General features: G+C 42.7%; 2 protein-coding genes across 4 annotated transcripts in view; one reads left to right on the top strand and one right to left on the bottom strand.

The window, feature by feature from the left end:
• LOC147307314 (inositol-tetrakisphosphate 1-kinase-like) overlaps positions 1-6,586 on the top strand; it is a 35,519-nt gene extending 28,933 nt beyond the window's left edge. The window contains exons 9-12 of one of the 2 annotated variants that reach the window (XM_086273877.1): positions 1,988-2,055; positions 2,187-2,349; positions 2,881-2,993; positions 6,443-6,586. In XM_086273877.1, coding sequence (XP_086130003.1) covers positions 1,988-2,055; positions 2,187-2,349; positions 2,881-2,993; positions 6,443-6,571 — 473 coding nt within the window. In that variant the 3' untranslated portion in view covers positions 6,572-6,586. Of the gene's footprint in view, positions 1-1,987; positions 2,056-2,186; positions 2,350-2,880; positions 5,454-6,442 lie in introns of those variants that run through there. The other variant, XM_086273876.1, reaches the window with a different exon arrangement.
• Positions 6,498-12,935, bottom strand: plk4 (polo-like kinase 4 (Drosophila)). 2 transcript variants are annotated; one of them, XM_086273874.1, is made up of 15 exons: positions 12,727-12,935; positions 11,767-11,862; positions 11,424-11,519; positions 10,732-10,846; positions 9,626-10,607; positions 9,462-9,550; positions 9,065-9,381; positions 8,856-8,960; positions 8,636-8,738; positions 8,373-8,522; positions 8,058-8,286; positions 7,843-7,945; positions 7,458-7,595; positions 7,263-7,369; positions 6,498-6,894 (listed from the first exon to the last, which is right to left on the bottom strand). In XM_086273874.1, exons 1-15 carry the CDS (start codon positions 12,754-12,756, stop codon positions 6,783-6,785), a joined length of 2,772 nt encoding a protein of 923 aa, XP_086130000.1. In that variant the 5' UTR covers positions 12,757-12,935; the 3' UTR covers positions 6,498-6,782. The 2 variants fall into 2 exon arrangements, with proteins under 2 accessions (XP_086130000.1, XP_086129999.1); XM_086273873.1 differs by lacking the exon at positions 12,727-12,935 and adding an exon at positions 11,976-12,487.
• Between the last annotated feature and the right edge of the window lie 303 nt (positions 12,936-13,238).

Genomic DNA, 13,238 nt, shown 5'->3' with positions numbered 1-13,238 from the left:
TATATTTACATGCTTCCAGCTCCCGTTTTTCCTCGATGACAACTCGTACCTTTCCACTCGCCTTTTTCTCCCTCCTCGCGCTCACAGACCCATAACGTGTATGGCAGTCCATTCTCCCTGCAACACGGACTATACTGCCCATGATGCTACATTCTTTAGAGCTATGCTTGTAGCATTCTGCCTGTTAGCTTAGCACAACAACAACAACAACGAAAAGGCGCTCTCTCACCCAGGAAACACACAGTTGCAGAGAGAGAGAGAGCGTCGCCCTGTAACCATGGCAACCGTAACCCTGCCGCCTGGAACAACAGAACGTAGCTGTCAAACAAAACCCAAACAGTCCTGACCCGCGACAAAATGAAACAGGAAAGTACCGCAGTGTAATCCATTTATTTCAACAAAGTAACTGTATTCTGAATACCACCTTTTTAAACGGTAACTGTAACGGAATACAGTTACTCATATTTTGTATTCTAAATACGTAACGGCGGTACATGTATTCCGTTACTCCCCAACACTGCATATGGAACACTCAACACATTGTAGGTATGACTGAGAGACTTGTCTTGAGAGTTTAAAAAATGGCCAACTGCAGTTCTTTAGGGTTCACCTCTCATCCAAGAGGCTTCTTCAGTTCTAAAAACAAATCATGCACAGTCCTGGGCATTTTACTCCTAGTGGAGGTTGTCCCGTTTGAAAGTGGTCCATTCACAGTGCATGTAAACTGCCTCCTTTACTGCTCTTTCAAACCATCTTTGTTCAAAACAAAGTGAATACTGGGATCCTCGACAGTATTGTTGATCCTTTAGGTGCAGGTGTACAGCCGAGTCTTGTTCTGCTGAGGTGGCTGGGCTATGCATTTATGAAGTGGCTGTTTGGTTTATCCTTTGTGGAGGTCTGAGCACGCCAGGATATGATGTTGTCTTCAGCTCACAGACTCGACCTGGATGACTTGAAAACTTTTTAAGATGAAAAAGAATTACATCAGTGTGGTTTAGTTACATTCTTTTTTGGGGGTTTTGTTTGTTTTTTAAATACCAGGTATTCAAATTTAGAAAACATGAGTTTTACTTACTAAAGGCCATGGTTGAACTGTGGCGCCACCTAGTGCAGATGATGGAAAATCTAGACAGCTGCACCGTTACACCAGGACTGCAGTCAAATAGGAACTTTCCAATGAAAAACGACTGAGTGAAGTCACCCAGAAGCATTTGCATGGCAGCCTTAATAAGATGTGTTTAAAGTATCTAAATACTAAGAAAAGGTCCTTCGGTCTGGTGTATCCTCTATTGAGAAAATTCAAAACAACATACTGTCAGAGGGTTCATGGAAATAAGCAAACAGTATAACTGGCAGGCAAGGTTGTTCATTTTTAAAATAATTAATAATTTGCTTCCACTTCATGCCCTAACCTGCTGATATTTTTTAAATTTGAATAACAGACTGGTAAACCCACAGCTGATGTCTGACATAAGGCTGCAGGAATAAAGCCGCCTTGTTCTGAAGTTGTTTTCTTGCATAAACAGTCTGTTTAGTTCAGGATCATGAGCTACATATTAAACTGATTGTTTGCATTGGTTACAGTTCCTCAGGCTAAGTACTGCTGTTTTGCAGCCTTTATGATTATCAATAATTAATCCTACCTTTAGTCACAGATATTGAAAGCCTTAAAAAATGTAGAAGTCACTGTGGGGACAGGAAGAGAACATGTATAATTGGACATGATGAGGAACTAATCTCAACGGGTCAGCATTTTTTGTCACATTTTTAGGCTTAAATAGGTTTCTCAATAATGAAGTTATATTTTTCACCAGTTATGTTTTATTTGATCTACATGAAAGTGTATGGTAGGAACACATGGAGCGAACATTTTCCATTGATGTCGGAAAAGTGATTTGGGAACTAATTCTTTGGGAGTTTCTTATGTTTCGTGTAGTCAACACTCTTTAAAATTCCGCCTCACCCTTTCCCTTTGTTTCTGCTTCAGACAGGAGAGCCATTTTCTTCAACAGCCACAATGTTTCCAAACCAGAGTCGTCCTCAGACTTGACCTCGGTACGTCCAAAATGTCACTGAATGAAATGTCATCTCGTTTCTTTTCTAATGTCTTTGTTCTTTTCAGGGCCACAACCCTGACTTTTAAAGGCTGTGTAGCTAATGCACATTTTAATATTTGTTTCACCCAGAGAGAGAACGTGGAGGGAGTGTCTCAGCCACCCAGTGATGATGTCATCAGAGAATTGTCCAGGTCATTGCGAGAAGCACTGGGCGTGTCCCTGTTTGGCATCGATGTAATCATCAACAATCAAACAGGCCAGCACGCTGTCATTGACATCAATGCATTCCCAGGTAGGCACAGCCTCAATCTCACAGACACACACACACATAAATCATCTTCTTTAAAGTATCTGCTCATTAAGTGGAAAATAAACCTCCGATTTTACTGGGAGTTATAATGAATCCATCCTTAGAGCAGCCTTCACCTGTGTAATCCTAAACTGTTTAAGCTACAGGTTCTGCTAACTGCATTTCTGCTTTTTATTAACCACAAGAGAGCATGAAGCTTGTGCAGAAAACCTTAAACCTGCATTCTTTCTAATGGCCAGCAGGGGGCGACTTCTGTTTTTGCAAGGTGTATGGGAACACAGACCTAGGCTCTTTTGAGCTATGACCTCAGAAACCTCTTTAAGTATGAGTCTTATTTTAATGTAATATGAAGTTCAGGGTCCTTCTGGACACTAAAGGGAAAAAAATTCTTTTATGTTCCCTTTAGTGTCCAGGAGCAGCTTTATAAGAACAATTTAGGTAGAATATTGTTTATTTAGCACACAGCCAGAAGTCACTGCTTTTCTTCTTCTTAATATTGCCTTCTCTTTCCAGGTTACGAGGGCGTCCCCGAGTTTTTCAACGACCTCCTTAACCACATCAGCAGCGTGCTTCAGAGCCACAACCCTGACTTTCCTCCTGCCGGCGAACAGCCCAAAAGCCTCCCGGTGAGCACCACGGTACCCAACACTGCCCCGCCAGCCCCGGGCTGCTGCAGCATGCTGGGAAAAGAGCTGCAGAGACTGGGCTGCAACTCTATGTCACCCAACTTCCAGCAGCACTGTGTCTCCACGATAGCTACCAAGGCTTCCTCCCAGTGACTGACTTTCTTTTTTTTCTTTTTTTTTCTTTCTCTCCCATCCCCTTACCTCCCTATTTGATCCCTGAACAAATAACGGATGACAGTGGTGATAATAATAATAATTAATAATCATAGTAAATATGATGTTAATGATAATATATCTAATCGAGACACAAACCTTTTTCCTATATAGTTATTGGAAATAATGGTGATTGGATGTAAGCTTTTCTTTTCCTCTGCCTTTTTTTCCCTCGTTTTGTCTAATGAGACTTTAACAGTACTGTAATGTGAGCTTTGGGAACTTTTGTCTAATAGCTGATTTTATTTTTCTCTCTCTTGCGTGAGGTCTCTGTGATGAAAGGGTCCAGAAGAGGTAACTAATTAGAATGGCCGAATCAGGACTGGAGAATGATGTGCCACTAGATGTGCAATGTATGATCCCTTGTATCTCTCTCACACTCACTTACACACAGGCACATTTACACTGTGGCCAACTGTGCCAGTGATGTGTGTTTGTATTCTGGTCAATACCACTGAGTGCTACGTGCAAGGGCGTAGAGAGAGGTGGCGTTTGGGCATTTGAACACTACTCCACAGATCCCAGGTTGCTATGTGACTGTGGCCAATCGACTGCAGAGAGTGATGAGATTGTTTTATTGGTTTAAACAAACAGGGGAGCAGTGTTTTGTTTTTTTTCTTTCCCGAGTGCCATTAAATATAATTTGAGTGTAGGAGGAGAAAAGAAAAAGAGCATTATTTTTCAAATCTTAAGAGGATAAAATCTCCATGACCATGTGACCAAGTTTCTTTTCGTAATGATTGTTATGGTGTGTGGGTGGGGGTGTTTTTCTGTGTGTTAGATAAACAAACTACATCCTTTTTGAGTCGCAGTTTGAGTCGCTCCAGTGCAGTAAGATGAGGATCACATTCCCATGTTATCTGTCTGTGGATGTTTTCCGAGAAATTCCATGATTTTTCAGAATTCCAGTGGGGGTTGTAGTCTCCTTAAACAGACTCCCCAAGTGTCTTCACTGCTTGTATCTGTCACGCGAGCAAACTGAGGCAAACTTGACCGACGGACAGACTTGGGGCTGCTGTATAGCTTGTCACTTGGGATTAATAAGAAAATCAGGTGTGTGTGTGTGTGTGTGTGTGTGTGTGTTTGTGTTTGAATACCCAACTAAAGTGAGTATTCATCTGAACAGTCTGAGATAATTGAGTTATTTGTTCAGCTTTATTAACTAAACCAACAGTCCAATCCACTCATGTGCTTCAAACCTTATTCTCTGACCTGTCTGCTGTTCCAGCTGCTGTATTTGTGTCACATTTTAAGTGAAGGGAGTAGGTGGAGGTCCAGCTGTCGTTCCCAGTGTTCACTGTGAGATTTTTTTTTTATTTTTTTTTTAACGAGTTTGTTAAAATCTTATAATGTCCTTACATCTACTAAGAGCAACTTTATTTTGAGATTTTATGGGGGAAATGTTTTATATAAATGAAAGCAGTGATGTTTTTGAAAAAGTGGGGATTTACGTAGAGGGACGGTAAAATTCTGGGTCTTGCTGTTCAGGTGACGTGAAAGGGACAGATCAGCTGAGCGGTTGTTGCATCCCTCTAGCATCTAGTGGGAAATGAGTGCCAACCTGCAGCAAATACAGATTACTGCGTTCCTTCTCTTGTCCCAGAGAGCTCCCCTTGCTGTTTTCTTTCCTCCATCAGCATCCAAGGGAACCCACCGTCCTCTTGCTTGCCCTGTGAGCGGATATATTTGTGTCATTGCGGCCACCTCACCAGCATCTCTCTGGGACAAAAGAAGAGCGACGGCACAGTGGAAGTTGGCCTTCGCTACATGTGTAAACAACCCTTCTGAGTATCCTGGTTTTGATTTGCCTTCAGAATGTAGTGAAGCAACAATAAATTCAAAAGTACCACACCAGGTTAAAATGAGTCTAGGTGTTTCCTCACCTAGGAAGCTGTGGTCGAGTCCCTGTTTAAATTGGAAAAGGCTGAGTATCTGTGTACGCCACTATACTGTGTCCTATCTCGTGTTCTTTACTGTGCTTCTAAATGGGAAATATAAATGGTTAATCCCACTCTTGGTCATTTCTGCAACCCAGATGGTGTTATCATGCTCCCGGCTTCCACCTGAATGTGTACTTCTTGGGTGTCTTGTACAGTACGTGTATATGCGCCTATGCTTGCATCCGTACAGTATGTCGTTTTGTATCGGTTCTGTAATCGAGAAGAATCCTCAATTTTGTGACTTTTTTAATTAAATGGCCAATTCAACAGGGCAAAATAAACATGTGAAACTACTCTGGGTGTGTTTCACTGCTTTTTTTTTTTTTTTTTTCTTAAAGTTTTACAACAATCATACTCAAGTGATTCACCTGCTTATAAGAGAGTCGGAGATTTGAGTCCGCAAGGATATCTTTTTGATATAGCCATGTGCGTATGAGTGTATGGGATGGATAAAAAGCACTTCCACTACATAAAATGTGTGAGTATAGCTTGTAGTGCGAAGTGTTTTTAGCCGTCACTAAGAGTGAAAAATGGCTCCACAAGTACAACTCCACTATTTACATCATGTAGACGACAGTTTAGTTTTATTTTTAAATAACTTACATATTTAATGGTTTGCCTTCCTTCTATATAAATGAGTTGTTGACAAAAGAATAGAAAAATGATCCTTGAAAGTTTACCCAAAATACCTATTTTATCTCAAAACAAAACATCCACTCTAATGACTTTCTATTACTCTGTATCCTAGATATTAAATTAGTGCAGTTTAGCTCTTAGCTCCCAAATCCTTTAAAATCTATAAAGATGCTTCATTGAGCTAATCGGTGATGGGTTTGTATTATATGAAATGTCTTAACCAAATAAAACCAAAGCAGTTTCTGTGTGGTATTTTGGTCTGGAAAAATTTGAATGATGCAAGAATAACGAGTTAGTAAGAGGTCTTGGTGAATACCATTTATGTTTAACCGCTAGCAGGACTCCACGTACATCGACTGAAATAATTAGCACCACATTTCCAAAAGGAGCTCGTCTGGATGCAAATATTTGAGCACCAAAGAAATCGGTATTTACTTTTCTTCCTGTACCATGTGAATTATCAGGGCTCTAAAACTTCAGGTCCACTGATTTTAAGTGACAGACTTTACTTTGAGTAACTAACCTCATTTTTCTCCTTTAGATATAAAGAGAGGTAACTGCCAGCTAAGTTTCAGTTATATTACCATAACTATGCTTATGAATTCTCTATTACTGAAACCATAAACTGGCTATAAATACTTTAATTTCTTTTCTACACAGTTCTGTCATAATACGGAGTGCAAAGAGAAGACTGCAAAAGAAAGTGCAGCGATCCTCCACCCGGCCTCCAGATGTTTTATTGTTTCAGCGTGTATCGGTCGCACATTTCATAGTAGTAGGAAACAGTAAAAAAAACAAGACACACAAACACTAAGTTTTCCAACAGGGCTAATGTAGACACTATACAAAATAGCTGCTTATTAAAATAAAAATATATCTTTTCATAATCTCAGTCTTCTGTACATGTAAAAACAACACAAATAGAAGATATTTACAAGAAGAGAAATGACGGTTTCTAATGCTACTTCCAGCTTTTTGACAGGCCTCTATACACAAGGTGTTAATGGGACTGCAGGTGACGCGCTGCCGGGCTCGCCAACAGGCCGAGAATGGTCGAGAGACAGTGAAGCTTTTCCTTAACGTGCTCGGGCAACTTCTCGTTCTCCTTATACCTGCAGAGAACACACCACTTCTTACTTTTTGTGCCATACAAATACACTGCAGCTTCTTCTGTGTGGAAAGCTGGCCAAAGATCCAGCAAATAACAAGCTCTGTATTTTTATTCTCGGGCTACTTTGTCCTCCACTCTGCGTCTGTTACAGCACTCAGTTCATCAACTGTGTGAAACAAGCCCTTCAGCTCCATTTCCATTATCTTTAAGAAAACTTTCTTCTGATTGGCTGCCACATGCAAACAAAAGATGTGAACAGCAGGTGGATGGGGCTTCTGAAATGGCCATATTAAAAACGTCTACTCTCACAAAAGTTTTTAAAACAGCTCTTAAAGGGAACACAGAAGACATTTCTAATGTATTTCATACCTGGTGATCTTCCCTTCTGGACACGTGTAGGTGATGCAGGAAACTCCTGCCTGAACCACCAGCTGAGAACCATCGTTGAACTGCACCCAAACCTCTCCGCTCGTCAGCTACAGATACAAACAAACAAGGATTTGGTTTTTGTCAAAGTGTCAATTCACATTCCCAGTCTTAAAATATTAATTAGTCATCTATTACCTGGGACGCCCATCCAACATTTGGCACAAATATCGACTTGACCACCTTTCCTGTGCTCTGGATGAGGTCCTGTCGCACTGGGGAGCTTTTCTTACTCAGGCTGGCTGTGGTGAAGTCAGACCCATCGTAGGAAATCATCTAGAAATAAATCAGTAAAAATCAAATGCAGATCTCATCACGGCCTGCACACCCACACATGACTCCAGGTGCTGTTTTTATGTTTTGATTTTTTCACTATTAGTCTTCTGGTTGTACTGTGGAAAGAATCCGTCTGCCTGAAACCAGTGAACACTGCATACACGACATGTTTTTGCCTGAGACGTCTCAGCGTCTGGCGTGGAAATCCACATTATTCTTCATTTTATCCTGTAATGTCAGAACTTACCGAAGGAGTGATTTGTGGAGGTTTAGGAGGTGATGCTGTATCTGGAGGAACCGGGTGCGAGGGCGCAGACGATGAGCCTGGAGCGTCTGAGCTGACGGGTCTCCTGGGAAGTAAAAGAAAACAAACATTTGTCACGCAAGACGAGAAATATAACAAAAAAAAAAAAAGAAAAAGAAAGGAAAGCTGTCACGAGGTGGCCAGAATTTTCCTGTCACCTGCCAATCGTTATGGGGAAGAAAGGGACGTCCTTGGTGCTGCGCTGCTCCTCTGCAGTGATGGCGGCCTCGAGAGATAAACACATGGCGTGGCCCTCGTCCGACAGCTCCACATACCTCCGGCACTCGGGGCTCAGGCCGCTCAGCCCCGCCTCGCCCTTCACAGTGTACGACTTCCCGCTCTTCTCCACCACTCGCACAAGTTCGGACGTCTTGTGGGTCTTTGCGCCTGCACGATGCAGTTATTACACGTTAATTTAGACTCATCAGCTCAGCCACCTCATTACTGACGTTCAGCAAACGCCTCGGACTCACCATCATAAAAGCAAACTTCCAGGTCCGCGTTAGGAGAGTTCTCCATCAGCATGACCTTGGCATACTTGGTGTAAAGGGTCACTTTAGGAGTCTTGGATTTAACAAGCTGAACAAACTTGGAGGCATACTGGTACTTTTTCCAGTATTTCTCTGTGACAAAAAAAAGAAAGAAAAAAAAAGCTCAATTACAATTTTATTTCACTTTTTTTTTTTTTTTTTTTTTAAATCTGATATTAATGGGTGGGATGCATCCGTCAGAATACCTGGAAGATCCTCGTAGCTACAAATGAGAATATCTTCTGGAGGAGCTGGCGGGCAGTCCAGCACAGGAAAACCTTTTCCACCATTAGGCTGGTATATCGTCACCTACAGCAGATGGTCATAATAAGCCACAACTTACAAGACTGAAGATTTTTTTCCAAACATGGAAAGATTTATTAAGTAACTGCATGATAAATGCTGATTGCCCTACAGAAACTGTACCATTGAGCCATCACAGGAAATCCGGAGGACTTCTTTGACTCTTTCTTGACCACTCTGACATTTTAACAGCTCCATACAAACTTCACCCGTGTCCAAAATGCTCACCTGGATAGAAGACAAGAAAAAAGATGAGATATCTAAAAATATATCCACTGTTCACACATAGAAATTTTAAAAAAAAGGGAAAAAAAAAAAGATTAAAATCTTACAACAGCATTTTTGGTCTTCTGTCTGATCGGCTTCAGTCGGGAGGCGCACAGAGGCGGGATTACGTCTCTCAGCGTTTTCTTCGGCTTATCTGTACTGGGTTTGGTTGAAGAGAGCTTTAACTCTCTGTCAGGAGGAGGTTGGAACTCTAATCCAGGGATGTTCTCCCTGTATGAGTCGGAGTTGGAAAGAAGCTGGTGGTGCAGGTTGGGGTGAAGGTTCGCGCCTCGGCTCATGGGCTTATCTGACCAGGAGTTGTGAACACCTAAAGGTCCTCTACTGCTGTGGGCGCTGCTATCTGCGGACCTCTGTCCAGAGGCTGAGAAAGAAAGCAAAACTTTTGGAAAACTTTGTAGTCATGATTAAAACAACCAAAAGAGCACAAAAGTGTTATTTTACCTTCAGTGTTGAGCCAATTAGAAACTCCCTCTAAGTCCTGAAATTGCAAATTTGGTGGAAGTGCAGTCTCTGTGGAAAAATACCCAGAACTGAAATAGAGAGTGTCATCTGTTAGTCTCAATAACCTGAGAGAAAAAAAGATTACCAACAGACTGACTGCTTACTTTGCTGGCTGCTTGACAGGTGGAGATGGGAGTCTTCCGTGCTCTGAAAACGGGTGTGGAGTGGAGGACACGGGGAAGACTGGGCGTCCTATACCAGCCAGAGTCTCCTCTGAGTGGCATCGCCCCAGCTCAGCATGAGTTGAACCTGTTGAAGTGGACATGGGACGGTCTGAAGAGTGAGCCCTCCTCAGGTAGCGAGAATGAGGCTCTCCGCTTTCTACACCATGAGCCGCCCTGCTCCTGCCCTCTCTGTTGAACCTTTCCAGCGGATGCTGCTGCTGCTGCTGCCACTGGTCTCCATCCTCAAAACAGGCACTGTTGGGCTGGCGTGGAAGGCTTGGGATGGGTGCCATGCGATTAGGCAGAGCAGAGCCTATCATGTGCTTGGTTCGCTTCTGGAGGCGACTGCCGCTGCTGGCAGAGGTGGAGGAGGTGTAGGCTGTGGAGATGGTGGCAATGCCACTGTCAATGGACCCGTCATCCCCAAGCCCCAGCTCTTTGGTCCTGACCAGCAGGCTCTGGGTCATGAATGGGTGGTCCAGTACTGCAGAGAGGCTGGGTCGCTGGGCGGGGTCTTTCTGCAGCAGCTGATAAATTAGGTCCTGAGCCTCCAGAGAAACATGGGTAGGCATCTCATAGTCCCCGAGAACCACTTTGGACAAAGTGTGCTTGACCGTGTCTGTGTCAAATGGAGGGCGACCCATCAGGAAAGCATAGAACATGCATCCCAGTGACCAAACATCTGATTCCAGCCCGTGGGCGCTGCGAGTGGCCACCTCTGGGGAGATGTAGTTTGGTGTGCCACACATGGTGAAGTGCTTTTCATTTGGGAGTTTGAGCTGAGTGGCCAGGCCAAAGTCTGCTATCTTAATGTTCATGTTGCTGGTCAGCAGAAGATTGGACAAAGTCAGGTCTCTGTGCAAGATCCCATGAGTATGTAAATAAAGCATCCCTTTCACTGTTTGGTCCATGAAATGTCTCGCTGTGGGGCGAAAATAAAGTTGTTGTTGGGGTTTGTTTTTGGGGGTTTTTACAGTAGTAGCAACTCACAAAGCTGACAACACAACTCATATTTAGGCTTCTAAACAAAAACACATGTGCCTGACCTTCATCTTCAGAGAAAGGCATCTTTCGCTCTTTGAGGTACCGACTCATCTCTCCATTGTGGCACATCTCCAACACTAAATACACATAGTTGCTGTCCTCAAAGTAGTTGTAAAGCTTTTACAAAAACAAAAGACATAACAATATGATTCATTTACCATCGTCTCAAAATATGGAAACATTGAGAAAGAACAAAATATAGAATATATCTGACTGGATTTTAAAATGATTGTACTACTGTGGTCCTGAAAGCTGTGTCAGTGGGACCACCACTGCCTGCTTTCCTGGTTAATCTTTAAAGCTGAAGATTAGCCAGACTACTGATTAAGTGAAGTGGAAACAAATCGGTGGCGCGCCTACACAAAGTACTATCAAGGACGCCCTGTATAACCATGACAACAATACAGAAAGCTGATATATGCATCATCAAACACAACAGTCCCACAAAGACACAGGAATCCCTACAGCTACAGCACTGGTGTTAACTTTAACTGTAAATCTCACACTAAGCAAGCATTCACACGTTTCAAATTATTAAAGTGCATCATTAAACTGTGTGTGATGCATAAAAAAACAGAAAATGTATATTGTATAGATACACTACAGGAGAAGGCAAATTTAAATAAACAGCAGGGTTGGTGTTGTGTATCAAGCACTTCATGGCAAGAAATCATCTGTGGCTTATCAGCGTTACCTCCAGTATGGAAGGATGCTTCAGTCGGCAGTGAATCTCCACCTCGTTCCTCACACGTTGGACCATGCCGGCTTTGTGCATTGCTTTTTTGTCAATCTGCAGATGGGAACAACAGAGATAATTATACGCCTGCCACTCATCGGCTCAGCGTGGCATGTTGTACAGTTTGGTTTGATCCTAATAATCAGTTTCCCACCCACAATGGCAACGAAACACTGAGAGCTCATCTGTGGGGCGGGTCAAGAGACCACAAGAACCCCACGGGAGGCAACATATGTCATAACCCAGTAGTTCCAAGTTTACAATTTTACAGCATCACTGATAAAGATGTAGATTATCTCACCGTTTTGATGGCAACCTCCAGACCAGTCTTCACCGATTTGGCCCGGTAAACACACGCAAAGGAGCCCTTCCCGAGCAGAGTGAGGACCTTGAAGTCCTGCGTGCACAAAAAGAGAAGTTGTACAAACAACGCATCTGCAGGAAAATGTGAGCATGATTTCATTTTTAAGTTTAAATCCCACGGGAAGCGAGAGCTTTAAAAGCAAACACCTCGATCCTCGACTCCTGATCATAACAAAAACCTCCTTTCTCATCTCTGCTAGCATGGGAGTCAGCAGTCAGGTTGTTAAAGCCATGGCGAAGAACTTGGTCAAACATCCTTCCCGTAACCTGCGACCTGCTGGATTGTTCTCTACAACCACCAACGACTCCACACGGGAGAAATCCACCCACAACAAACGTTAACTGTCAAACAAGCCACTAACACCTGACGCCGTCATATGGCCAACCAAAACCTTTAATTATCCCGGGTCTCTTCCCGCTAATGAGGACCCACTTGTAGCCGTTTCCAAGCAGCATGACGGGTCCCAAACTGACGCGACACAACAATGTCTGTCCTGGGGGAGCATGGTTACACACCCGCAGAGACGATGTTGACATTTTCTACTACATTAACTACTACTAGTACTACTAAATAATAATAACAACAATAATAATAAGTAGAAGAAGAATACATTTAGGCAATCGTAAAGAGCGATATCTTTACGACACGTGAAACAAGCTAAAAACGAAAAACTGAACTATCGCCTTAGTAATTGATGTTAAGTAGTATAATATTTAGCTATGACTAAATAAAAGTTTAACATATCCCCATTATATTAAGCAAACAGTGTTTTTTTTTCCTTCTCAGTGCGATATTGTTTAGCTAACTTGTAACTCCAGCCTTTGACTTGACACGAGAACAAGCCATCAGTCCGAGTGGACGCTAGCTTGTGGGCGTTAGCCCAACAAAAGCACTCACCTCAATTTTATCTCCGATCGAAACACTCATCGTGGCGGCTTTTCGCCTCGCAGACGCGTGCAGGTTTGTAATAATGTTCCCCGATAGGCAGAGTGCATGGATAGCCGCTACAGGAGTCCTCACACGACGAATAAATGTTGTTCTCGCGTTCCCCTCCAAAACTTTGCCATATCTTCCATTTTGAAAATATCCGCCCGTTACTCCGTGGCTACGTCACACCCCGCGTCACTTGACAACATTAAGCTTTGTCACGCCTCCTCCAAGCGCCCCGTGTCTGCGATGGAGTTACATGAAGCTTCAATGATCTACATTTAATTTAATATCAGTGGTCGTCCAGACACAGGAACTGCATATATGGAATCAGCTACTACTTTTAAAATTATAAATTTAAATGATACGTGTATTATTAAAGAAAATGTTATCTAATCGTGAATTAATCCAGTAACTTTCTTTTAATTTTTTAAATCAGCTTTAATCACAGGACTCGACCTCTCATTTGTCTTGGTTTGCTG

Source organism: Aulonocara sp. 'chitande type north' Nkhata Bay, linkage group LG19 (assembly GCF_057382095.1).
Source record: "Aulonocara sp. 'chitande type north' Nkhata Bay isolate Kocher_YH1m ecotype deep benthic linkage group LG19, A_spYH_male_GT1.1, whole genome shotgun sequence".
NCBI classification, from domain to species: Eukaryota; Metazoa; Chordata; class Actinopteri; order Cichliformes; family Cichlidae; genus Aulonocara; species Aulonocara sp. 'chitande type north' Nkhata Bay.
Note: the sequence above shows the minus strand (reverse complement) of the source record. Positions and strands in the feature narration are given on the sequence as shown.

What these genes read in the sequence shown, in the direction of transcription:
- plk4 (XM_086273873.1), bottom strand. Translation starts at nt 12,083, where the DNA reads ATGTTTGACCAAGTTCTTCGCCATGGCTTTAACAACCTGACTGCTGAC. An exon ending in GCCTTTCTCTGAAGATGAAG is followed by an intron (nt 10,608 to 10,731) that starts GTCAGGCACATG and finishes TTCGCCCCACAG; the next exon opens with CGAGACATTTCATGGACCAA. An exon ending in CCTGTCAAGCAGCCAGCAAA is followed by an intron (nt 9,551 to 9,625) that starts GTAAGCAGTCAG and finishes TCTCTATTTCAG; the next exon opens with TTCTGGGTATTTTTCCACAG.